This window comes from Corvus hawaiiensis, chromosome Z (genome assembly GCF_020740725.1).
Source record: "Corvus hawaiiensis isolate bCorHaw1 chromosome Z, bCorHaw1.pri.cur, whole genome shotgun sequence".
NCBI classification, from domain to species: Eukaryota; Metazoa; Chordata; class Aves; order Passeriformes; family Corvidae; genus Corvus; species Corvus hawaiiensis.
In genome coordinates, this window is record NC_063255.1 from 57,400,095 (window position 1) to 57,427,408 (window position 27,314).

At 36.4% G+C, this 27,314-nt stretch overlaps 1 protein-coding gene across 16 annotated transcripts in view; it reads right to left on the reverse strand.

Annotated features, from left to right (window-relative positions):
- Window positions 1-27,314, reverse strand: part of ADGRV1 (adhesion G protein-coupled receptor V1) — a 310,923-nt gene that overhangs the window by 72,329 nt on the left and 211,280 nt on the right. For all 16 annotated transcript variants that reach the window (XR_007201087.1, XR_007201088.1, XR_007201086.1 and 13 more), the window contains 2 exons: window positions 16,985-17,142; window positions 6,151-6,272 (listed from right to left, as the gene is read on the reverse strand). Coding sequence is in view for 13 of the 16 variants with exons in the window: in XM_048292637.1 (XP_048148594.1) it covers window positions 6,151-6,272; window positions 16,985-17,142 (280 nt within the window). In the remaining 3 variants the exon portion in view is untranslated. The remainder of the gene's footprint in view (window positions 1-6,150; window positions 6,273-16,984; window positions 17,143-27,314) is intronic.

Sequence of the window (27,314 nt, forward strand, 5' to 3'; positions counted from 1 at the left end):
ACCTGATCCCAAGTCCTTTTAAGTGGATATAGTTCCACTGATTGCAGCAGTACATGTTATAGCTGCATTTCTTACTTGTTATGTACCACATAGTTCTGGCCATTACTAACACCTCCCAAGGAGAATGGTTAAAACTACTTTTTCACCTTCTATTGCAAAAAATTGATGATAAGAGATCTTTCCTGAAATATATTAATAATGTAAAATTCTTAGACCTTCATACACGCTGAAAGATTTAAAATGTTTAATTACTGTATTTGTTTTTTAAAAAATATATTATAGTCACATTTTTCTATTTTAAGTGTCTCACTGAAAAGTCTAAATGCTTTTTCAGTGATCAGTTTTGAAAATCCAGTAAATCAAAGCCCACTTCAATGCACTCTTTCACTGTGTATTATTTAAACACATTATAGACACAACTCTAAACACAAACTACCCTTCTGACATCAACTTCTCATGTGTATTTGAGAGATATTCAGTTCTATCCTAACAATGCTTCCTATGTTTACCTGACACTGCCCACTTTTTTCTTTGTTTTGTCTTCAGCTATAGACTGATTTTGGGTCCGTTATGTATGGACTTGAATAGCTAAATGGAATCTTTTACCTTAATTTCATAAGTAATTACAGGAAAAATGTGTTAGAGTATGTTTCAGGTGGTAACTAGGAACAGAGAGGACTCTTCTTTAAGAAAGAAGTAGTAAACATAGAGAAAGGAATATAAAATTGTTGCATTCTCTTGATTCACTGGATAATCAAGTCTCTTGGACAGCTTTGTATGTTTGCACAGCTACTATAATGCACACCAATGCTACTGTCCAATCAAGATTACAACCCAGAAGTTTAGCTGATGTCAAAAAGTGCAAAGTCTCAAAAGTTACAAGCTTTCTTTATTTGCTTTATTGTAGCTATTTTTACTTTTAAAAAAAATGCACATACTGAAAAAACTTTCAAGGTTAAGTGAATGGCTCTACGTATACTATTGTCTTTCCTTCCAGGTAAGAATCCAAGCCTCCGGAAACAGCTTTATTGAACAGATGTCAAAATGCAGATGTCAGTTGCTTTGGATGTGTATTTTATTTCATGTCTGGGGTAGTATTTGAATTGTTTGGCCTGTGTTTAATTGTGTTTGGTTTATGCACTCAGCTGACAGAAGATTTGGTTGGACTGTATCTACTTGAACAAGCATATGTCCTTTTCTTGATACCCTTGATATAAGTTGTAGTGTTCACCTCATCTTTGAGATGAGGCATTACTATGAGGCCTTCATTGCCGTTTGCTGGGCTTATTTGCAGTGAAGAATCACTTTCTGCAAAATCTGTAGGCAGCCTTTTACAGCCTGCCACATTTACTCGCGTCTCATGTCTGTCTAGTACTGGATTTTGTTTAGTTTTGTGTGGCTTTGATAATCTGAACCACTGCTTGGGATCTCCTAGTCTACCTCTGACTCATCAGAGCAGACACTTTCAGAAGACGTCATGAGACAGAGGAAGTGAGCCTATTTATAGCAGTGGTCCTCTCTGTGTTCCCTGGTTACATCCCAGAGTTGAATAGTATGTTCTAGGAAAAAATACATATTTCATTTGAGACTGGTACTGGCATGAGCTTTATAAACTGTGTACTTTTGTTTATACTCTTTGCTGCATAATATAATGCAGCTACTTATAAAACATTGTATCTTTACTCACTTTTTACTATCACAATATGTGGTCTTTTTGTAACTTTATTTTTCCTTCTAAAACTGTGTCATCTTGATTCCTCCTACTATTTTTTTCTATTGTTTCTTAAATAGGGTATTTCTCATTATAATATTTGGAGGGGTTTTTTGCTCACATACCTACTAGTTTTCTTTGATATCTTGTCTCCTTTTCTACTCAAGCTAGCCTTTCCTCCCATTCTGCCTTCTCCCAGCTATTTTAATTATTTTAATTAATTATTTTAATTAATGAAATTTGGTGAACCTCATCTTCTCCAGTCAATGTCGGGTTTGTATGTGCACCTGTTCACTTGTTTTCTGTATGCCCATATTTCTTGTTAAAGGCTTTTCAGGTATTTGTATCTGAACTTCTGAATCTTCCCCTATTGCAATCTACTACAAATAAGTTGACTTTCAGAACTTTTTTTGAAATTTGTCTCTAAACTGAGACATTGCGTTAGGCAAGTCAGCCCATTTGCCCAGTTTGGAAAACCACCAATCAAGTCTTATTTCCAGATTTTTCCTGTGTTTCTTGGGAAGAAGTATTTTGCATGTAACACTGAAGCTAATTACACGGGCATGAGTTGTCTGGTATACTCAAATACAGAACAGGCAGACTTTTAACCTTTACCTGCATAATCCAAAACAAACACATAAGGATTTTTTGAATACTGTCATTAATCATGACATAGATACCTACTAGCTGCCATTTATATTTTCTCCTGATATAAAATTCCTGAAAAATTGAGTTTTTATACTGTTGATGGGTAATATCACAGTATTTCATAAGATTCATGTTTCAATTCAAAATTACGTATTGAAAAATTTAATTAATTTATTGCTGAGAGAGGAGAATGGTGGGGCTTATCACAAAGAAACTGTGACTGGGGTATATCTATGGCATACCTAATACCTTGTAGTTTACAGTGTAGATACACCCTAAGTTAAAAAGATAGAGGATGGAAGTGTGTCGTGCAGTTTGCTGTAAATATAGCCAAAGAAATATCTAGATTATACATAGAAAGTTGGCTGCAGGTAATAGCCTAGGAATGGGTCTAAAGCCTCACTTAAATCCCTTTGCAAACAATGGAGAGATCCACCCACTGCCCTGAATTTGGATCCATAGAATGCAAATATGCTGCTGTTGACATCAGCCACACAAATCAGAAACACTCCCCTCACTGCATGAAAAACATGTTGATCATTTAGATGGGTATAGTGCAGGCAAAAGAGCTTGTGAAATCCCAAACATTGGAGAGAAGTACTCAAGATAGCAGCTTATTCTTTCACTCCTGACCCCAGAAAACATATCTTGTGAATAAATCCACACTGACAATCATAAGCTAAGAAAAGAGGTAAATGTTTTTTCTGTTCCACAAGGGAAAAGATGAGGAGCTGAGGCTTTTCACGTAAGAGCAACAGGTTACGTTTGTGCATCACAGATGCTGTCTGGGTAGGACAATTAGGTGCATACTGCTAAGGAATTCAACATACCAGATATCCTAAAGACCCTTTTTATTCTTTTTCTTTCATGGTTTTCCAAATGTGCTTTTTGTTTTATAAATCAGCTACTGCCCTTCCATACAGCTATTTGCATGTTTATTCCTGAAGTTACAAGGAAAGGGTTGCTTTTCCCCACCATGCACTAGAATAGCTCATACTATAAACTTGTCTCCGATGGGAACTATTTCCTGCAGGAAGTGCTTGGAAACAATTTGTACTGAGTGGATGACTTTTCAAGTGCATTTCCTGGGAAATGCATGTCATAAGGCTAAACAAACACAATGGATAACATTCAGCGTCCTTTCAATCTCCTGTGTTGAATCCATTTGGACATATAACACATTTTAATGGGTCATGTTATGCTTTGTTACCTGGTTCATAGCTCCTGAGCAGCAGGGAACCAGGCCTCTGCTTCTTGTAAACTATTTCATGTCCTCTTTTCTATAATGAAAAAGCTCTTAATGAACAATTAATTACTTTCCAGCTGAAACAGGGCTTGCTGTATAGTAGAAATGCTCACCAATAAATGGTAAACCCACCTTTTATTGCAGAAAAATGACCTTGTTTTAACAATCACCAATTCTGAGAGCTGACAAAGACATGAGGATAAGATGCCGACAGAATGCACTACAAAGATAACTAGTTTCTACTGTTATCATTATGAAAATGCATTATCTGCTATCAAGTCCCATTTCCTTTCCCAGTCACAAACAGATGGGCTGAGATTAAATCTTCAAAGGACACTGGACATGACATGCCCATGGACTGGATGATCCTGGCCTGTAGCCTGGCCTGTAGATCAGAATTACTCTCAGCAGGAAGTGTGTACTCCCCAAGACCACCCCCTCATCAGTGGGAACATGGTCTAAAAAGCTTTCTGAAGCTATACCTGCCTAGAGCAAAACCTTAATTTCCTTTCAGTATTTGTAACACATAATTTTGTTCTACACAAAGAGTTTGCATACTGATGTCTTCTCTAAGTTAGTTGTATCTGGTTATTTGAGGAAACACATAGATTAAAGAAATCTACAGCCTTTTCACCTTGTTCCTTCCCCGTTTTTCATTTCATGCCACATGTCTGGTCACCTGAATCACATACCAGTTTTTCCATTTCTTCACTGGATAAATCCTAACTCTAAAAGAGGAGAACATTCTGTATAGGATGGTTATTTAACATGTAGGGGCATTTCAGGAAATACTTTTCAAACTTATTTTATTATAGAGAGTTACAAAGCACTGAACACAATCATCTACTAAAACAAATTTAAAAACTCTAGTACTGTGAAAGAGCTACTCTATTTTTTAAACTTCTCTCAGGGTACACAACATCAGAAAGCTCTTTCCCTTTTCAATATATGGTAGCTTTATACTTTAAAAAGCACTTAGTAAATAGTTTTAAAATGTAGTGCATACTGTTCTATTACGTTTTAGGTCACAAAAATCCAGCAAAGGATAAAAATTGCTTTTAAAGCATGGAGTATAAGTTATTGATCTCCTCATAGCTGAAAAGAAAGGTTTTTTTACTACTGTTTGAGTTGGAGCTCCAGACACATCTGTTTTAATTTAAAATAATAAACAGGAAGAGACTATGCATTTGAAATGTTTTCACCTCCTTTGAATAAAGAAAAAAATTATTTTATATTTCAGGTTTTACTGATTCTCTAGGGCTAGAAATAACAAAAATAACAGGTTTCTTTTCCTAATGTGGAAGACCAATATTGACGTCATTTGAATAGAGATGCTGCATTATTTTCTGCAGGGCTGTTGTCATATACAATTGTTTCCCAGATATGAGGAACTAGCAGTAAGGCAAGAAGCCAAAAAAGACCACATCTATTGGTGAAGTAGAGCCAATATATGTCAATATATGCCAATATATACAGAACAGTTAAATGACAATATACACAGAAAAATCAAATATATTACAGGGAGAATAAGGTGCATTTTTTTCCTCAACTAAAAAAAAAAAAATATTTCTGAGATGTAATTTTGAAAATATTCCAATACTACATAAGAAAACTCCCACCTTTTGAATTTATAATAAATCTATTTTGTGAAAATATGCCTTTTTAATTAATTATTTTTGTTTGATGGGCTATAAAGATTTTTAATATTGGGAAATAAAAGGTATCACAGAGATTTATATTATAAAAAGAGTAAGAAGAGCACATTTGAATGCAGAAGAACTTGCCCTCCAAAGATCATAATATATAATTTTACATTTTCTGCTAATTTCACTGTTTTCAGATATCAGAGAGATTTTCCCATCTGTGATACAATAACCTCTATTCTATACATAATTCTGCAGTGTGCAATATGGCATTAAATGCAGTTCAATGCACTAGAGAGCCCAGTGGAAACACTTACATGTGTAAAATTTTGGAAAGGGTTATTTACATTTTTTATGACTAATGATGAACATTTAGTCTTTATTTGGCCTTTTTTTCAATAAAAGTTATTTGCTTTACCAATATATATGTTATATGAGTTAATCCTCAAGGTTCACCTCTTACAATGGAAAAAAATTCAGTCTTAGGGCTATATAATATAAAATATTTGGATTATTATTATTATTATTATTATTGTTAACATCTACAGAAAATTTAAATACGCAGTGATTTTGCAAAGGCTGTAGATACTTCAGTTTTACTGGTATAATTATCTCAGTAACACTTTACATACAGAAGCAAGCAATTTTCTTTCTGAGTGCATTAGCTATGAAATTAAATCTCTGCAGTTATAGTGCTATTGTTTAAACACAATGGATCCCTTGCTTTAATATACGTTCCATATGTCAGTTTGAGAAATAAAAAGAATACACAATTAACACTTCCACATTGTCACAGTGAGTTATTCGATGTTGTTCACCTGGTGAGGCCATGACAAACACGTGAGTGGAGAAGACACCCCCAGGCCTGTGAGAAGACCAAAGGACCAGGTGCTGGCTCTTACCTGCAGGCTGTTGAAGATGATGAAGAAGACTAACATCCAGAGGTGCCGGTAAGCCATGTGCAGTCCTCCCCACAGCCAGGTGACAGAAATCAGAGCAAAGAGGTACAAGACCAAGGGGATCTCTGCAAACCACAAACACAGGATTTCAGCTGGTGTGCCCTCTGAAAAACACTTTTTAAAGCATTACTGACACAGGACACGGTTTTGCTGTGTCTGGCCCACCTTGGAGCTTGTTCTCCTGCCCTAGTTGGGTGGTCCCAGTGCTTTTAGGACCCCATCCTGGAATCAGAAAACCAGCAGGAGGACACTGTCAGGGGACAGAGAGGTGTGAGGGGCAGAGGGGGCACAGCTCAGCAAACCAAGTGGTGGGAAGAGCACACATGGCATCAGAAAATATGCTGAACTTTGGAGAAGAATGGAAGAACTCTTGGCAAGCTCTGGAAATTTTGAGAGAAAATGGATTTCTAAGAATTGAGAGGAAAGGGAGAAAAGGAAATGTATTATGGATACATAACCAGCCCCAGCTCTGGCCACTTATAAGGTTGTAGGATATTCTAAGAATAACTTATTCTTTGATTTTTTGTTATTTTCTCCTTCAAGTCATATATAAGACATCTGACCTCAGAAGTAAGAGTGACAACCTCCTCTCAGCCCAGGAGACTCCCAAGATAGACTTTGAACCAGTTAATTTCATTCGCCTTTAAAATTATGTGCAGAATCTGTCTTTAACCATGCACACATACATCCCCATTTTATGTTCCTCACTTTATTTATAGGATAAAAGATTTAGGGAATGCTTGCAGGAAGATGTCTGCAGGGGCAAAGTTTGCAATAAGGAAAGCAAAAGTTAGTTTTCACCCCCACATGTTTCTCCTACTGACAAGAGCCAGCCCCTGTGTTGACCATGTTTGTAGCAGAATTCAAAGTCCATGTTTGCCAGGTCTGCACACATTGGGGCAGAGGTGCTTGGCTAGGCATTGCTCTTCCCCACTTTAGTTAGGCAGCATCAGCAAAGACTGGGGATGTGTTTTTGACAGGCATTATTCCAGAAGCAGCAGTTTGAGAGCCCTTTAGCCGTTTTGTTTAATACTGTACAAACAGTAAGGGCCTTAGAATGTAGACAATACCCTAAGTCATACAAACACAATATTTTAACAAGAAAAAGTATAAAGATGCCTGCTTTTTGCCACATGCTGAATATTGTTACAGTTTATGCTTCTGGTTTTTTTCTTAATTGGTAACAATTGCCTTGTTACCAGTATTGTAAAGAGCTAATACAGAGTTGAAACTTTGGCAGCTTTTAAAGCCTTGATGTTTGAGTTCTCTATACCCATTTGTTGAATTTTGATCAAACAGAAGCTTAATAATTAGAGTGAACATATCAGAAAATAAGCAACAAATTATTTTAAGTTTGTAAAATCAGCATTGCACAAAGGAAAAGGATGCCAATAAATAGGCTTGATATGAACCAAGATAGTCTAATTATTTGTAGTTTTCTTCTTATGAAAATAAAAGCAACAACCCCCTCCCAAAAAAGCCCCAAAGGGTGATTCTGAGTAGATGAACCTTCACTGACATAACTTTTACTCTAAGTCCGAGTGCAAGCAGGTGCCTCTACACTACTTGGATAAGACTGATGTGGAGAAGGCAGCTCAACATCACTGTGATGTAACTGAGACACTGACAAGCAGTTCTGTTGGGTATTATATAACCCAACCATGCTGGGTTTTGTGCAGTTATCACACCGCTTTTTAATACTAGGAGTGATGGAAGATTTTATTTAAGCAACTGGTAGTCCACACACTCCTTAAATACATATAAATGTATGTGTGCATGTATATGTCATTGTCCTGACTGTTCGTGTCTTTCCCAGAAATATCTCGCCTTTTCCTTACCATAAGCCTAAGAAACACTGACAGAGTTGACAAAGTCAATACAGATAAATACAGCTTATGCAGCTCTAGTTGCAGTCTTTTAGAGTTTGAAAACTTACCATAGTCCAGCTTGATATTTGACTACATGAAATTATGTACATTCAATTTACCAAACAACTAGATGCATCCACTGTTTGTCATTCCTTCCTCATTGTTGAGAAAAGATAATTTCCTTATTAACTTATTCATAAAATTAATTTTTCTGCAATGCTTTCTGTTCTGAGGGCTGCAGTACATTGTAGTAAGTTATTAAGGGTAGTAAAATTGTAGTTTACTACAGCAGGGGAGTTCTTAGAGTGAACACAAAATTTTGTAAGTGATTCACACAAAAACAATGATGGTGAGAATTTGAAAAGACAGGCTGCAATATTTTCATGACAGGTTTGGACTAGATTACAAAAAGCATGAACCAGGAAAAATATAAGGATGATGTAAAAAATTAATTACCTCAAGAACCTAACCAAGAACCTAAGAGGAACTGTACTCAGTATATAAAAAGTTTGCCTGGCCTTGCCTTCACGAAGGGCCAAAAAAGTTGGCCAGATATGATACGTCTCCCAGCAGTCCTCCTATTTACAACTCAGGAACTTCCTTAACCAGACCCAAGGTTTTTTTTTTTCTATTTAGTAATCTTCAGGGGACTTTTCTTTCACAAAATCATGTTGAACCAGTTATAGTCAACTTTGATGGTTCAAAGGAATTATCAGTGCAAGGAACTCTACAGTAACATCATAAGACTCAAGTAATAAAATGCCAGATTGCCCAGCTGAAAAAGCCATCAGCCTTATGTTTGCTGTTTAGTTTCCTTATAGTAGAAGCAAGAACAAGAAACAGCAGGAAACAAAACATGGAATGTTTCCAAAGAGTTATGATTTCACCAACAGTGTTTTTAAATTTGTAACAAACTAAACCCTCACAATTCTATATTTCTGAAATAAATAGAAAATAAATTCTGAAATTAAAAAAAAAGACAAAAAAAAGTCTTTACTGGTGACAGTTTAAAGTTTCATCCTCTGTTGCATTTTAAGTCATCTGAAGATGTCCCTGCTCATTGCAGGGAGGTTGGACTAGATAACCTTTAAAAGACCCTTCCAACCCGAGCCATTCTATGATTCCATGGTTTTTAATGACCTACTGAGAAAAATAATTTCATGATGAGGCTCCTATGTCTACACCTACACCTACTGCAACCTAAGAAGGCTGGTTACTGAGGTGCACAAAGAATTTTAACTCCACAGGACTGTGGTTCAAGTCAGTCTCTTCATGAATTCTTCAGAAATGAGAACTGCAACACTTGTCACATTCATGTGCCTGAAAGGATTGGAAAAGTGGTGATAGACACTAAATTTTAGAACACAGGATGAAACTGCCTAAAATTTATTCATAGCTGGGGTCTAGATTTTGCCAGTTGAATAGTGCTGCTTCAGACACTGCAGTGAAAAAAAAAAAATTCCAGTACCAAATGCATCCTGTCCATTGACTGCCTTTGTATGCACAATACAAATCTTTTGGAAATCATGGGAAGGGGATACCTGCCAGCTTCTGCGTATGAGAGCGCTAAGAGCCATGTGGCCTCCTGGTAGACCAAGGCTGGGAAGATGAGCAGCATTGAAGAAGAAAGTAGTGGAAGCAACTGTGAAGAGGAACAAGAAGATGAGGAGGAGCCTTGCACCATGATGCACTGTCATACTTTCAATAGCTCACCTAACAGCAAGTTGAAGATTGAGGTACATTCATACATGGCATTGTAACTTCACTAATGAAGGGACAGTTGCTATGGTTAGCCTCTCATCCTTGTGTAGTGCCAATTGACTATGAATGAATAGTTTGATGGTACCTTATACAACCTGTTTTACCAGGCAGGGAAGAAGTGATGAAAACCTCCCGGACAATTTCAGTCAACAACTGCTCATGGTGCATAGTGAAAAGTTTTTGAAAAATGCCTTCCTGTTTTGTGGTTTTTTTACATTAAAGTTAGGAAAAGCAATGAACAAGCACTTAGAGAGGAAAACTACTATCTTAATTAACCAACAACTCACTTAAACAAAGGCATCAAAGCAGAAGTATAAGCCCTACGAAACCTGAACGCCTTCCTTCCTTCCTTCCTTCCTGCCTTCCTTTCCTTCCTTCCTGCCTTCCTTTCCTTCCTTTCCTTCCTTTCCTTTCCTTCCTTCCTTCCTTCCCTTCCTTCCTTCCTTCCCTTCCTTCCTTCCCTTCCTTCCTTCCCTTCCTTCCTTCCTTCCCTTCCTTCCTTCCTTCCCTTCCTTCCTTCCTTCCGAATTCCTTCCTTCCTTCCTTCCTTCCAAATTCCTTCCGAATTCCTTCCGAATTCCTTCCTTCCTTCCTTCCTTCCGAATTCCTTCCTTCCTTCCTTCCTTCCTTCCTTCCTTCCTTCCTTCCTTCCGAATTCCTTCCGAATTCCTTCCGAATTCCTTCCGAATTCCTTCCTTCCTTCCTTCCTTTCCTTCCTTCCTTTCCTCCCTTCCTTTCCTTCCCTTCCTTCCTTCCCTTCCTTCCTTCCCTTCCTTCCTTCCCTTCCTTCCTTTCCTTCCTTCCTTTCCTTCCTTCCTTCCTGCCTTCCTTCCCTGATATTAGTGAAAAAATTCTCCAGAACAACAAGTCTGAGCAACGAAAAATGATAAATCAAATGAAATTCAGAAAACTGAAAATTATTGAATAATATTAGTGCTCTGAAGTGTAATGCAGAATGTGTCTTTGCAGAAAACATCTATATGATTTAATTGTGGAAAAAAAAGAATGAACTGTGCTTCCATAATATATGAAATGTCTGTATTCTCACCACAGTGCTGGTCCATATTATGTCTTTTTCTTTCTTTTTTTCCTTTTGTTTTTTCTTTTTTTTAATAAATAAGAAATTCAATAAATGAAGCAATTGAATAATACAGCTTTAATTATCTTCTGAGTTTACCTGTAAATATGTACTATGTGTCTTCTCTTTAGGCTGTTAAACTGCAACTGATAATGGAACGTTAATTGCTTTTAACAGTTCTTGGCTAAACATGAAGGCTTACAGCAAAACCTGAAAGACCTTTACAGACAATTTTTCCCAGATAACTGGGGAGAGTGTGTTGCTTCACAGAATTTCCACAATTTGTGGGAGACCTAAATTAGTAAAATATTTACAGGCTATTGCTTAAGAAGTCATCAGTTAAACTTAGCAATGTAAATATAAAAATGCCACAGAAACATTTTTTTTAAAAATAAGCTTGAATAACAGTGCTCCAAATCCTGCTGGCTGTTTTCAGTTGTTTTTGACAGCTGCAGTAAAAAAAAAAGGAGTTTGGTAACAGGATTTGTGGTCAAAATTAAAAAACAAACAAACAAACAAAACAGATTTCTCTCATGAAGTTCAGAGAACAAAATAACACCACCAAGAACATGCAATCAATAAATCATAACAAAACCACTGATTTCTGACTGGGAATGTGCAGAATTCAACAGTATCAGATACTGAAAACCAGAAAGATGGTATCTCCATGCCCATTAAATCCAACTGGAAAAAAATGTTCATTGATAGTTTGTAGAAATAGGAAGTAAAAAAACATGTTAAAATATTATTTTTTGTTAATTTATATTTTTTGATCTGCTCCTCCTCGTGGCAAGGAAAACTTTGAGATTAAAGGATACTTTCTAAAAGAAAAGCCCATCTCCTATTAAGCATAAGAAATACATCACTGCTTCAAAATCATAGAAGACTAGCCTCTCTAGCACTAAATCTCAGGGTTTTGGCAAACTTTCACATACATCTTTAAGACGTTATAATAAAATGAAAAAGGGGCATTTTATCATAGCTTATGCTATTATTGTTATGCAAGAAACATGGCAAATCCCAGAAAAGTAGCAAATCAAAAGAATAAAGAAAAATTTGAGCCTATGTATCTCCACATAACAAAATTATTTAGATCCATTATTAAAAATATTAAATGAGTGCTAAATTTGCAACTACGCAGTCACAACTCATGTACCTGACCTTGCTTCTGCAGATTTCTTTGAAGGAAAACAGCTAATTTGGACACGTGAAGCACAGTGGAAGCAATCTAAATTACATGAGTGAAGATGTAGTATTTATGTTATTGTCTTATTCAGATCTTAGCTATTTATTTCAGCTTCTAATTATGCTTGTGCATTTTGTCCTAACAGTATTTGTAAAAAATCTTGAAGGCAAAGATTTGTTTTTCTCCTAATTACAAAAAAGAAAAGCTCCTGGAGCACTATGAAGACTAAAATATTATATCCAGTGTGTGTGATGAATACCGTGAATACTGTCCATAACTCTTAGTTCAGAAGTAGCCAATATCTGGTTCTTGATTTCTAGATGCATATTGCCATTTCAAGATGAAAGCATTCCTGCAATTCACTGTTCATTTGATTCTCTTGGGTACATAATATTTATCTTATGAATTGAGATAAAGATTTTAGCATCTATCTTACAGGATAGGGAAGACACAAAACTACATGTTTAGACATACATTCTCACTTGCAATCAAAAGTCCTGTCCTCAACATAATTTTCTGAGCACAGAAGCATATTTGGAACGTCCTGCACTCACATTTTGTGGGTTTACTTGTTTCTTGAGAACATCAGATAGTAGTAGGTATAAGCAGATTAATTACCATGTTCTGTTGTGACTAGGAATTGCATACTGCTAACACAACAAATATATTTGGAGATTGGAACTAGATGATCTTCAAACCCTAACCATTCTATGATTTTACATTAAAGAAATTTATATGAAGGAACATGCAAGTAGGTAGTTAAAATTTTACAACTAAGTATCTAAGGCATTCTTCATGGAGTTCTATTTTGGCAACATGAAATTTTAATCTTTACATTAATTCTTTTACAATTATGATATCTGATGCAGGTAAGTTCTATTTCATATTTAATAAGTAGGGCATGAAAATTAAGTTAGTTCAAGATTCATTCAATAAATGAAACTCATCTATTTACAATTATCAGAAAAAAATCAAGTTGTTATGTTACATTTTTAAATATTTTTGTGAAATTGTAAAAGGTTATTATAAAAGGTATATATCATGTATATTGGATTGCTGTCTTGTTACTATTCATTTTCTGTATTTGCATAGTAGGACCTGTCACTAGTGGCATTTCACAGGGCTCCATCCTCAGCCCCATGCTCTTCAACATCTTCATAAATGACTTAGACACAGGACTGGAAGGGATACTAAGCAAGTTCACAGATGATACAAAACTGGGAAGAGCTTTTGACTCCCTTGAAGGCAGGGAGGCCCTGAAGAGAGACCCCAACAAATCAGAGCACTTGGCAATCATCAACCATATGAAGTTCAACAAGGGAAAGTGCTGGATTCTGCACCTGGGATGGGACAACCCTGGATGTATGCACAGACTGGGAATGAGATACTGGAAAGCAGTGCCATGGCAAGGGACCTGCGGGTCCTGATCAGTGGCAAGTTGAATATGAGTCAGCAGTGCCCTGGCAGCCAGGAGGGCCAAGCATGTCCTGGGGCGCAAACTCAAATATTAGTTAACGCAAAGGCTGTTTATCCAATGAATGCTTCTGATTTGTCTCCTGTCAAGGCTAACTTTTGAGAAGGTGTTTTCTATATACAGCAGGACAGTCAGCCAACAGAACATGTTTACTGAAAGGCTGGCAAACAGAACCAGTACAAAGTAAACACACTTTTTGAGCAAACACAATTCCTATCTCTGAATGAGTACACTAGACGTAGAGTTAGCATTCCTTGAAAATCAGCTTTCACAGTTTTTTCTACCTTTCGCACTTTTCTTTCCAACATTCACTTTTGAGAAGGAAGAGCTGACTGCTCTAAGAGATAACAAATTCTTGACTCTCCCACTGCCCTTTCTTGAGCTCTCTACTGTTGAGAAAAATTCCCTGAGCTAGGTAAACTATATCAATCACCATGTTAACCAACATGACCAGTAACAGAGCAATTCTGGAACAGTAAAAAAGAGCATGAGAGGGCAACCTCACATATTTAGTGTTCCAGACAGGGTAATGAGAAGTGGGCATATTGCTCAAATTAAGATTTGATATATTTACAAACCCTATTTACTTGTGTTTATTCTACACTACAACCTTGTTTTAATCATATTCTTTTACACTGATGGCCTACTCACAAGTAAAGAGTATTAACACCCTCTTCGAAGATCACAGACCACTGCCAAAGGAATTGACAGCAATTACTGAAAGCAGATTTTTGCTGGGCTAGCTGTCTTTGGGCCATGGTGTTTTCTTGAAACTACCAGCATAGGGTATGAGATGAGAATTTAATTAAGGGTACCCAGGACAAATCCAGAGGACTAGGAAGAATATATGCATGACAGAAAAGGAGGTACAATTAAAAATGGGCTTCTGTGCATAAATATAAGTAAATAACCTCTCCAATTATATCTCATAGTTTTGCAAGAAAATATTTATCTGTCTACAAACAGATCCTCTTTGCAGCTACCAAACGTTTTCTTTTACGCATATATGGTGAAACCCAGCATTGTTATTCTGCTCTTGGGAAATTAAAAATACACAAGAATATCCTTTAGTGTGGGTAGCAATAAACTCTCTGCTCCTAGGACAGAAATAAATAGCAAAAAACTGTGCTGCTGACTAAGTTCAGCAAGATGTTTTACAGAATTTACAGAATTAACTCTAATAGCTGCAGAAGAAAAATGTGGTGGCCTTCTATAATGGAGTGACTGTATTGGTAGAAAAGGGAAGAGCAACTGATGTCATCTGTCTTGAATTTTCTGAGTCCTTTGACATAGATAAACTGTTGCTTGGTGGCTCCACCTTTCCCCTGGTTTTGGATGAAACAGAGAGAAACCCTGGCTTATTCATTGCCATAAGAAAACAGAATAATCATGGATCTATGTGCAACTTAAGGAGGCAACATTGCCAAAAGACCTTCCCAACACACAGTGTCTTGTAAGCCAGAACTTGATGCAGGCATAAGCCAAGGCTCCCTCTATGTTTCAAAAGTAAGATATCATCATGAAGCTGATTGCAGACAACTTTGCTGGTGTGAAAAATGTTTCCCACAGCAGCCATTTACGTGGCTACAATAACACGAGCAGGAGCAGCTCCCAGTGATTTTGTAAGAAGATAGAATCAGCTGAGTCAACATCAAGATTCAAGAGTTATAAGTGGATACTGGGCCTTACCACTGCAAACTGCCTTTGAATATGTTTTATAAAGTACTATATACCCATAAGACATTAAAAAGACTGTAAATATACTACCACAACCTTTAATTTCAGAAGAGGAATATTCAGTCAAAAAAGTCAGAGGCCTTTAGTTAACAGTTATTCTGTTACGTAATTATAGGCAATGTTACAAAGTACAGAAATCACCATGTTTTCTCTCTAGAAGCCTACCCCATAAACACAGCTACACAGAGACTGCTTATACAATCTTGGGCACCATAAATTGCAGGAGACAGCTTCTTTTCCTCTTTAAAATCTGCTCCCACTGTCACTGTATGGAGTATTTCATTTGTGCTTACAAAACCTCTTTGGTAGCAAAACAGCAGTTTGCCTTGCAGGTGGACAAGTAGTAAAAGTTACAACTGACTTAAAAAAAAAAAAAAATCTTACTGAACTTTTCTGTTCCCATTTTTTTTTCTTTTCTTCTGAGATTTGGCATTTTCTAGATTCTGTTGAAGAAAGGAAATGCCCAGAATCCTATGCTAAGTCAAAGATTTGTTCCAACCCTACTATTTCATGTGTTTAAGTCCTGCAGTTATAATTTCTTTTAGTACTTTCTGCCATTTTGCAAGACAATTTTATTTATCACATTGTTTCAATATTCAGTTTGCTATTTTCCTTTAGTTTAACTGCTCTGAGACAAGCCTTAACCCTCAACATATTAATAAGGAATATCCCTAGAGATACCCAAACAAGGTAAATTATAAATAAATTAACTGAATGACTGACAAGAGGAGCCACCTCTGTGCATTTATATCCGAGAGAAATGAAAGAGTGCCACTAAGGTCTTGAATATCATCAGACCTTATCCAAATGCATACAGGTCTTAGTCAAGCAAACACTGTGTCATTAAAAAGGACCCCAAATACAAAAAAATGATTTGCACTAGGTTATAAAACTCATATTCTTTTTAAAAAATACAATGAAGACAAAAGAAATATTCCAAGCTTCCCACAGAGTGTCCTATTATTATTAGAGTATTGGTCTAAACTGACGCAATTTTATTTTGGGAACATTGTTGTACTTGAAATTGTTCTGACGGAGGAGGCCAACTGAAACTTCCTGTTTTGCACAAGACAGATCTTTCCTTTCAAGCATGTTTCAGTTGCAAATAGCATAGGAAGTATCAAAACAGAAGCATTAACTCCAAACAGTCCAGTGTACAGCACATCCTGTGCATGGCTTTGCAGCTACCAAATACACTGCAAAACACAGGGACTGAAGCTGTGCCCATCACTTGGTTGAGCATCCATAGGTTATCATGCTCTGCAAGTGGGCAGTCATTTCACCTGAGCACCCCCAGACTTCCTTGGGACAGGATGTTCAGTATCCCCAGCCAAAACCTGGCATGGGGACACAGTGCTCCAAGCAGGGCAGTGCTTTGTTTTATTTCTGTTCTCTTTAGCTACACTAAACTTAGTCACAAAGCCAGTGATACTAATTTCTTGTTCTAGGTTTTACACATTTTTATTCCCCTCAGACCGTTAAGCATCTGCACAACTTTTATCATCAAAGTACTTTCACAGACTTCAAAGGGACACTAGCAGGCCTAATCTTAAACTAAGTGCGTAGGTATCTACCGAACTATGGTTTCAGGTGGGGTTCTCTGAACTGGTGAGAACAGTCCGTACTGCTTGAAAGTACAACTTGTTTGCACAGGGGTAGCCAACAAATCATACCTGCTGCATTTGTTCTTCCTCTGAAGATATCGTCATATGCCTTCCATTGAGGAGTCACCTGGTAGGCGTGGATGAACACCACAAAAACCACCACCAAGCACATTAATGGCACCAGAGCAGAGGTGAAGAGAGCAGCATAGGCATTTGGAATGAAACACCTGATGGAAAAAAAATGGAAAAAAATGCTGTTGATAAACATAAGAGACACCTTGAAAGGCCATAAATAGAATTTCAGAAACAAATATTTTTGAAAAATGATGTGCTTTACGAACCACAAATTCTTTAACTCTGTTCCCAGAGTAACTTTGATAGGTCCCTTTGTGTTCTGTTGGTTCTTATCATCACATCTTAAGGAGTATAGCTTTTGCTCTTACAGTATGCATGTTATATTTAGCCTAACCAATGTTGGAAAAATTTAAACTTGTAATTATATTTTAACAAACTCCATGCTGCTATATTCATTTAAAGTGATCATTCTTAGTCATCAGTTTCTAAAAGGACATTATGCAATTGTCTATACTTAGCTCCTGAAACCACAAATTAAATTTTGAAAAATATATTTTTAAAATAAATGAACAAGTCCTAAAGGCAACATAACTATTCCTTCTCAAGTTCTTGGAAATTACATGTCATTTGCTCAGAGAAGCCAAATCCTTACACCCTCTTCCTTTTTTCCCCCAATTGTTTGGTCTCTCCTTGCCTTTTTCATTTATTTAAGGTATAATTATTTTTAAAGATGTGTGACGAACACGAATTATCTGTGAAAGAGTCAAATTATGCATATATGATGATGACTTGAGGAAAATGGAGATGATAGTTAAGGAGAGGTCTCAAGGGTATGAGAGATCAGGGTTTTCTGTTCTCTCCCTGGAGACCAGTATGTGCTTTACAGCCACTGACCTACTCTAGAGATGACGCACAAAAGAGCAGCCCAAGGGACGGTGCAGGAGTCAGTATGTCTAGAGATTATGTGGTCACTGCTATCCCTATTAAGAGGGTGTAACTTACCCAACCCTTCTGTTTCTCAGGTCAGCTTGTCTAAGTAAGCTCAGAGTTGATGCTGATATAATATATGTCTAGAGAGAGGCCTAGGTACATGTTTCACTGGTATACCTGGTATAACTTCTGGGTTTGCTTGTGCATACTTTCATACACTGCCAGAAAGTCAAGATTGCATCCCTTGCTGTCTCTTTCAGAACATCAGTCATGCATACTCAGTGAATCCCAAAAATAATTTCCAGCACAATCTAGAAACCTTCCACAGCTCTCTGCAGAATGTAGAGGCTTGGTCAGACACCAAGCTTAGATACAATCTGATAACGTAACTGAGCAAGTAAGCATCAAGGAAAGTAGGAACACAGAACTGCAATTAAAAGTGTTTGTACTTTCCTCACAGAAGAGATACTTCAGTCTTTTACTCATCTTGGTGGCCTTCACTGGACTTTGCCTGTCCATGACTCTTTTGTACTGAGAAGGCCAGAACTGAACCCAGCACTCCAGATGTGACTTCATAAGTGCTGGGAAGAGGGCAGGGATCACCTCCCTTGACCTGCTGTCAATATGGTTGATATCAGACACAACATCCCATCCATTTCATCTTTCAAACTTTTACTATTTCTTAGGTATGAAAGTTATTTTTGTTCCCCAAATTCATTATTGAGTTGGCACAATTAGCACTAAGAAATGAAATCATATTACCATAACCTATGCTGCTTTAATAATTATACCGAAGGCAAGAATATTAGCACAAGAACAGTCTCCTTTAAAGTATTTGTTTATTTATAAGTATATTTATAAGTATTAAAGTTCTGAAATCTGTATTTTTTTTCATCTTGATACATTTTTGTATTTCAAAGACAATATATATTCTCAAAACCTACCTGAGTGTCTTGAAACTTTATTGGGAACACTCCATTATATTCAGTTAACAAAAGCTGTATAAAAATGAAAACCCACAGAGATGGATCATTTTTACTAATACCCCCAGGTACTTGCTCTAAAAAATACACTGGTAAGTTATGTAAAGAAATACACAAAGCTGTATTAATCTTCAAAGCTTACTTTGGATTTTTTCCTTGAAGCAATGGTGAGCAATTCAATGACAACCACATCATCCTGTAAGATTTATTCATATATAGTAATGTGATGATATATGTTGACAGATACATTTTAAGATGGAAATCATATAGGATATCATTATAGGGACCAGCTGCAATTATTTATTATGCTTAACACTAGGGGCACAGCTATTATTCCATTACCATGACATGTTTGTCACACAGAATTACTGTGTGTTGTATATTACTAGTACTGGATAGGAATACAAAAAAAAAATACCCCAAAATATCAGCTAAGTTGATGCTTCAGAACACAACTACTCTACTTAAAAAGGCCTATATAGACTGATGTGGAAACTTAAAAAACTACATCATTTCAAACTTTATTTGTCTGAAGATGAGCATTATTTCCTGCAGTATATTCTTTCCAGTAAGTTCCTTTTTTCTTTTTTATTTTTTTAAGGCCCTAGATTTCTTTTTTAAGTTTTTTGTTTTGTTTGTTTTGAATTTGAGTAATAGCAAAAAAAAAACCAACCAACCAATCAAGCAAAGCCATACACTAGAATACTGCCTTCTGCAAGAGAGACAAAAAAACCCCAAACTGTTAGCTTCTTCAGAGATTGTAATTTTATTCCAAGGATTCTCTGACTTCCTAGGAACACTTCCTCTTATCAAAATGTATGTTTTTTCCCTGTTTTGAGAATTTTTGTTCCCAGCTTAGGTCTCTTCTAGATTTGAAAAGAAGGCTATTTAGCTTTTGTGCCAAGCTGCCACAAGTCTTGCCCTTCTTGACTATTGTTATCTGACTGGAGGGTCCATCTTTGGTTCTGTGTTGACCACTCTGTTCTGACCACTGACTTTGTTGTGATGTCTAATTTTGTTTTGATTGCTATAAATTTTTGTGTTAACTTTGCGTGAGGACTTAAAGAATGCAATTCCATGTCTCAAAACATTGTGCCCATAGAAAAAGCCATCACAACAGGAACTTGAGATAAACAATTTTTTATAGAAAGCTGATAACAAACTGATGGAATTTTTAACCAGCCCCCATAAATTCTTGTATTTTCAGTTCATCAATTTTTGTGATTTTTTTGTGTTTTCATTGAGGGGAACTTGTTGGGACACCACATATTGGTAGGATCATATAAGACAAACCACTTCACATACTGTTAGTTTCATTTTTGCTGAGTTCATTTCATCTTTTTACTGAAAATAAAATGGTGTGCAAAAAGCTTTTATCTTATGGATGTATTATTTTATTTCAACCCATTGAGAATTAGAAAATTCAACCTAATTTAGCATGGTAGTTGGTACAAGAATTTATGCAAACTGGGATCATGCAAACATGTATTAATCTTCCTAGTTCTGCCCCAGAAGGCTTTTTTTATCATGACTTGGCAAAATTTTTCAGAAATATCAGAAATATTAATAAGTAACTTAAATGATCTTAACAAAACAAAAGAAAATATTACATGGAAAATGACTGAATACCCCTTCCAAACCAGAATGAGGGGGAGCCATGGACTGCAAATGGGTCATGGATAAAATACAAAAAAGCCTTTTACTAGCTCTCAAGACTTGTTATCATTTTTGGAAATACTTGTATTTTCACATGAATATGTCAGATGTACTGTTAGGTTTCCTAGCATGTGTCCTAAGGGAATATTTTAACCTCATCTCATTTCCTTTATCTATTCTAATCAACATGGTAACTATAGTACACTGTGAGCCACACATGCTTCCAACTTGTAGGTGCGATTCACTGTAAGAGTAATTGCAAAGGAATGTAATGAGAGCAATTTGCCCACTGAAAAAAATAAACAAAATGAAAAAAGTTAAAAAAAAAGGAAAAAAGAGAAAAAGGCAACAACTAAATTTAAAAGGGAATTAATTTCACTTATCACCCTATCAACAATTGCCACAGCTTTTATTCTGTGTAAAAATTAAATCACAATGGAACTTGACTCTATTCTCTAGAACTGAGTATATGCTTGATGTAAAGATGTGTTTGTCTGAAAACGTTTTTATATGAGAGCCCTTTTCATATGAGAACTTTTTTGTATTGCTGCCCCCGTGGGACAAGAATGTGGGTCCCTTCCAAATCAGAATATTCTGTAATTCTGTGATTATCTACAAAATTCCTCCAACTATATGTTGACATGGTTGAGAAAGAACCCTGCTTTAAAGCCTTGAAAGTACATGAACACACATCCTCAACAAACTCATTTGCACTTGTTCCAGTGTGCAAAGGTAATCAATTGTACTACGAGACCTGGTCATACCCCTGAGTCTTGGCTGACTGAGAAAATGCACGTTTTAGTATGTGACGTGTATGTGCTTGGGATACCCCGATATGGAATTCAAAAATCAACACTTGCTGTGTAATTCTATGGCTAATTTCAAGCCCCAAATGTACTTGATAGACACCTGAACTTGCAAGACAAGCAAGTTTGGGGTGTCCTGATGTTTGAAGATGTTCTGATGAAAAGTGACTGAGCCTAACTCTGCATGCTGGACTAAGGTGCAGGATAGTGTTCCCATCTATTTGCCCAAATTGTGTCTTTCACTATTCATCAGCAGAAAGGATATGACAGGAACTTAGTTCTCCTGAGCAAAACTGAAAATGGATCAGTAATATATGTGCCCCAGATATGGTGGGGCAAAAGATAGGTTTTAGGTTTAAGATGAGTTTTACACAGAACCAGTGGGTCTTAGGAAATATTACATGGCAGGTACGTGCCTTCAGTAGTGCACCAGATATGAGTCAGAGATCTTAACTTGCAATTCCAACAAGTGTCAAAAACGTCTTTACAAAGTCGGTTGGCATTAGATATGTTACTGTTAAAGAAATAAGGGGTATACGAAATGTTAAATCTTACTGAAAATGAAGGCGCTATTACCATTCACAATGCAATGTCATCAATTGAAAAAACCTGAGCCAAAGTGAAAGAAATGGCTAATCAGACATCAGAACTTTTCCAATCACTCCAACCCTAAGGTTAGCTTCAGGAAATTAACCCCAGTGTCTGGCTAAAGTCCATATCCTAATCTTTGGGACGCACAAATTGGGAGCTGTGGCTACTGAGAATTGGGTTGATGATTGCAATTGGATTTGTATATTTAATTATTGGAACAGCTGTTGTACACTGTATGATTACTGGTATTGTTGCTTCTGTTGTTTCTGTCTTTCCTCCCTTGTCTTTTCTATGTATTCATCACCCTCATGGATAACCCATGAACTGAGGAAAAGTCTCTGGAAGACAGTATTTGAGCCATGGGGTGGTGTGAGGGCTTAAAGAATGCAGGCACCTATCTCAAGTCACTGTCCCCATAATATAAGCCACCACCAATGGAATTTGAGATAAGCAGAGATGGCAAAACAGGAAGACATTAACTCCAGGCCTAAGGAAGGTGAAGATTTGGAATTAGTACACCAGCCAAATTCCACTGTTCAGACCGTGGGAACTTAGGACTTATCTGGACAAAAAATATGCACAGTGAAAACTGTGAAAAAGGATGCACATGTCAGCCAAAGTTGTGGAAACGGCATCTATGCCCCATGGATACCCTGGACTCAGACTGTATGGAAGAGATACCTCCCAGTGAGCAACAGGGAGACCCCCACCACTGAAGACCACGGTGTAGAACGACCAGCAGGATGCTGCAGGAATCCACACAGTGGTGATATCTTTTTGTCTTCTGCTTAGTCTCTCACACTCTTTCTCTCCTCCTTATTCCTATCCCCGCCCCCCCCCCCCCCCCCCCCCATTTCTTTCTGTCTCTCTATCTCACATTTACTGTTAAATTAAATTTACAGTACTACTGACTTCAGTGTATGGTCTCATTTACACCTTAATTTGGGCAGAAGCATCTTTTATAATCAGATCATAATACCTTGATGGTAAGATATCCCCATTGGTTGTTTCTCTTCCACTACTCTTATCTAAACTCATTGAAATTCATCATCTTCAAGACTTCCCCTTTTATCTTCCCAGTCTCCTATTTCACGCATGATGTCACTTTTCCCATAAACACTACTTTACTTCCATCTCAAATGTTTCTAACATAACAGAACAGAACATAAAGCACATTTTCAAAAGCACTGTGTATGTCTGTACCTATGAAAGGTCTGTCATATGAAAGAGGCTAGAAAAAAAATTAGAAATAATTGTCTTTAGTATGCTTTTCCTCCAAGGTATAATTCCATACTAGTATGTAATGATTTGTTAATCATTTTACAACTGGAAAAAACATAATATTGAAACTAATCAGCAATTTTTCCTTCAATACAAATCAATAAGATATTTAATTTACATATCTTTTTTCCCAGGCCTAGAATGATGAAAAATAGCTTTAATATATAAAACAGTTTTCTCATTGATGACTACTGCAGATGTTCATTTAATTTAAATTGATACTTTCAAATACAACAAGCATGGAAAGGCTAGGGGAAATTAAGAGACATCTTTGCCTGAAAAGATGTAATTTTAGAAAGTCATACATTTAAATCTATACATTGATAAAAATTACTTCATTTATCAGCCAGCCAGAATCAGTGCTTTATCCTGACTTTCCTTTTTTCCCCACTGAATCTATAAAAGCAGATGCTAGACTTGCTTTCTTCTCAAAGGGGTGAAGCACATATATCTGACACTTTAATTGTTCTTGTAAAGCCTTCTATGATCTCTTAAAACATCAAACTTCTTAAAATCTAGAGAGGTATTTCAGCTACGTATGATATGGAAGGTCTTCTTTTTTTTTTCTTTTCTCTAATACTTTTAAATCAAACACAAGAAACAACTGACAAGATGTATACTGGAACTACTGTTAGTGCAATTACATAATTAATATTAAAAAAGGAAAACAAAAATAAATAACAAGCAACATTGTTAAGGAAATATCAATTGTAAAAAACTGGAAGGACTGACATACTTTGTTCCCTTCTGAGCAACAAAGATTTAAAATAGCTTGATGTGGTAAAAACAGTTTCATGTAATTATTGCATTGTCTTGAATTCCAAGGACAATCTCTTTCAACTGCATCTTGAAACTATAAAAGCTTAAATTTGACAAAAACTTTCAAGTGGCCTTATCTATCAAATACGTGGTGTTCTGAGACACTGAGCTCTACAGCAAAACACTTTACCGCAAAACAAGAATAATATGCATTTACTTTAAAATGGCACTCAGGAAAACAATGGGTTTAACAACTGTTTGAGACCAAGTCAGTGGTGGACAAAACCTTCAAGGAGATAAACATACTGGCTTTTGCAGTGTCAAAGCCTCCTCAGCCTGATGAATCAATGTGATCAGATTATGGAGCTCCACTCTCCTTTCTTTTATGTTGTAACAGTTATCCTTTTCCATAAATACATTAAACAACAATAATACAGTAGATTCACAAAATCCTAGAATGGTTTGCATTGGAAAGGATCTTAAAGTTCATCTTGTTCCAACTGCATTGCCATGGGCACGGACACCTTCCATGAGATCTGCTTGCTCCAAGTCCCATCCAACCTGAGACCTTGAACATTTCCAGGGATGGAGCATCCACAACTTCTCTAGGCAATATGTTCCAGTCCCTTACCATCTTCACACAAAATAATTTCTTCCTAGTAACTATTCTAATTCTATCTTTTATTTTTACACTTTGTGACAGGGAAAGAAACATGTGGACATTTTTGTTGCATGTGTCTCTTTTTTGTGGATCTTGGATTTGCTTTTTTTTTTTTAAAAAAAAAGAAAAGCTTATGCTTCTATGAAGTGATGTGGAGAAAACCATATGGAAAGGGTATGCTAAGCTTATCATGGGTAACATTTGAGATGGTAGTCATTAGCTCTTGAGGAAATTCAAGCCACATTCACATTAGAGAAATTTCTGTCTACAGTAGGCAAGATTCTAGATATTTCTACAAGATCATAAAAAATTCACACTGACAAAGGTACACAGGTTTAGACTTGATGTCTTCAGTCAACTTCACACAGTCTTCTATACACAATAACAGTTTGCACAATACCCTGGAAACAGACTTCACACTTTTTCAAACTGAGTAAGACTGAATTAAAGAGTGTGTCCCAATTTGATATGCTTCATGGCTACCTTGGAAGGTGATCTAGCATTTATTTGGAGGTTTTTATGAGCTTTACAACACAGATAGGAACTGCATGCGTAGAAATGCCACCTTGTTACCTTTCATTGCAGTAAGAATTGGCCTGTGATACAGATATGGGATAGTTTAAAACAAGTGAGAATTTGAAAATATTTTTGAAGTGCCACCAGAAATGATTTGCTGTCCTTGTGAGCCTTTTACTAAAGGAAACTCTGCTGTGGCTGGGAACTAGAAAGCTTAGCTTTCTATAAAAAAACTTCTCTCCCTATTATACTCTACATCACTAGAGCCTAATCTCTGTCTAGTGATAAAGAACCAATATTCCCTCCAATAAATGTGTTTCAATGCTTCACAGAACTTACTGAGACTATTGCCCAATGTTAAACTCAGCTCTTTATTTGGGCAGTATACACAGGTTATGTCTATCAGAGTCAACATGGCTGTGGGAAACTGATCTTTTCCTTGTTTGCTACATTTCTTTACATACTTGTAAATTGCTACTATTTTCCTATATGGTATTCGTTTAAATGAACAGTCCTAGATCTTTCGGTCTTTCTGGAAATATTTTATAATTAAAACTTTTGCCACTATCCTTGATCACACCACTGAACTGATGTATTTATTAAGTTATGGATTACAGCATCTTTGACAGCATTTAATCTCAGTACATAGTTAGAGCAGAAGCGGTTTATGTGTTCTTTAGACTAAATTGCTTAATATATAGGTCCAAACCAAGTCTGCCTTTATTACCATAGCACAAAATTGTTGACTCATTCTCAGTTTATCATCCACAATACACATGAGATCTTTCCATGGAGAATTGGTAAAGAGCCAGTTATTCCTCATCTCCTTGCAAAGCTAATTACTCTTGGCAAGATACAATTTTTTCCACATGTTCTCACTAAATACTGTACTACTTCTTTCGAAGAGATCTCAGATGCCAATAACATAATGAATTTTATCTGTTTTGTAATGCACTTTCCCCCCAGCTTTGTGCTATCGCAAATTTGAATGGAAACTCCTTTATTACAGGCTTGGATTATAAGAGATAATAAAAATAATATACCCCAGTACATTCGTAGCCAAGGCAGATGCTGAAAAATATTTGAAGGGCACTTTAAAGTAATAATTCCCTAAAACATTTCATCTAAGAATTCTGAAAACCTGAGAACTTAGTCTGTTGAGAGTCTTTTTCAATATGTCTTTAAATATATTAGGGAATTTGAGATGTCTAGATACTAATATTGCACCAGAGTTAGAAAACAAAAAAAAAAAAGAAAAAAAAAGAGCTATGCTAAAACATTCAGCTCATGAAGAACTAAACAAATACCAAGATTTTTTTGGACAACAGACTACATGGGGCAAATTTGATTTCAATATTTCATGAGTTTACAGGTTTGGTTTGTAAATGTACTTAAGACCTCTGATACTATTTAAGTTACACAGCAGGATGAAATACAAGAAAAGCAATGTAAAATATACTGCACTCATTGGCTAGTTTTATTTCTGCAGAATAAAATCTGGAAATTACTATGGACCACATGAAGAAGAACAGGAGTTGTAATTTTCCACTGTTTCAAAGAAGTAAAGGTCATACTTGGATGTATAAAGAATTGTCTATTCTGCTATACATATGAGGTAAACATTCTGCTCTAATCAGCATTACAAATATCTCACAGTGGCATGCTGTGCCTGTGTTGTGGTTTAATCCTAGATAGCAGATAAGTACCAGTTGCTCATTCCCCCCACCTGCCCTCTCACTGGAGAGAATTGGAAAGAAAAGGTAAATCTTGTGGCTTAAGAACTATTTAATAATGGAAATAAAATATTATAGTAATACTGAATATGATGATGATGACAATGATGATGATAATAAAGATAATAACAGCAATAATAATAATAATAATGAGAGACAGTAACAGAACTTTGAAGAAACAAGCAATACACTATACAACTGCACATCACCCACTGACCGATGCCCAGCCCATTCCTGAATATCTGCCCCCTTCCAGGTGACTCCCCCCAGTTTGTATACTGGATATGATGTTCTAGAGTGTGGAATATCCCTTTGGTCAGTTCGTGTCACCTGTCCTGGCCATGCTCTCTCTCAGCTTTTTGTGCAGCTCCTCACTGGCATTGAATGAGACACTGAAAAGTCCTGGAC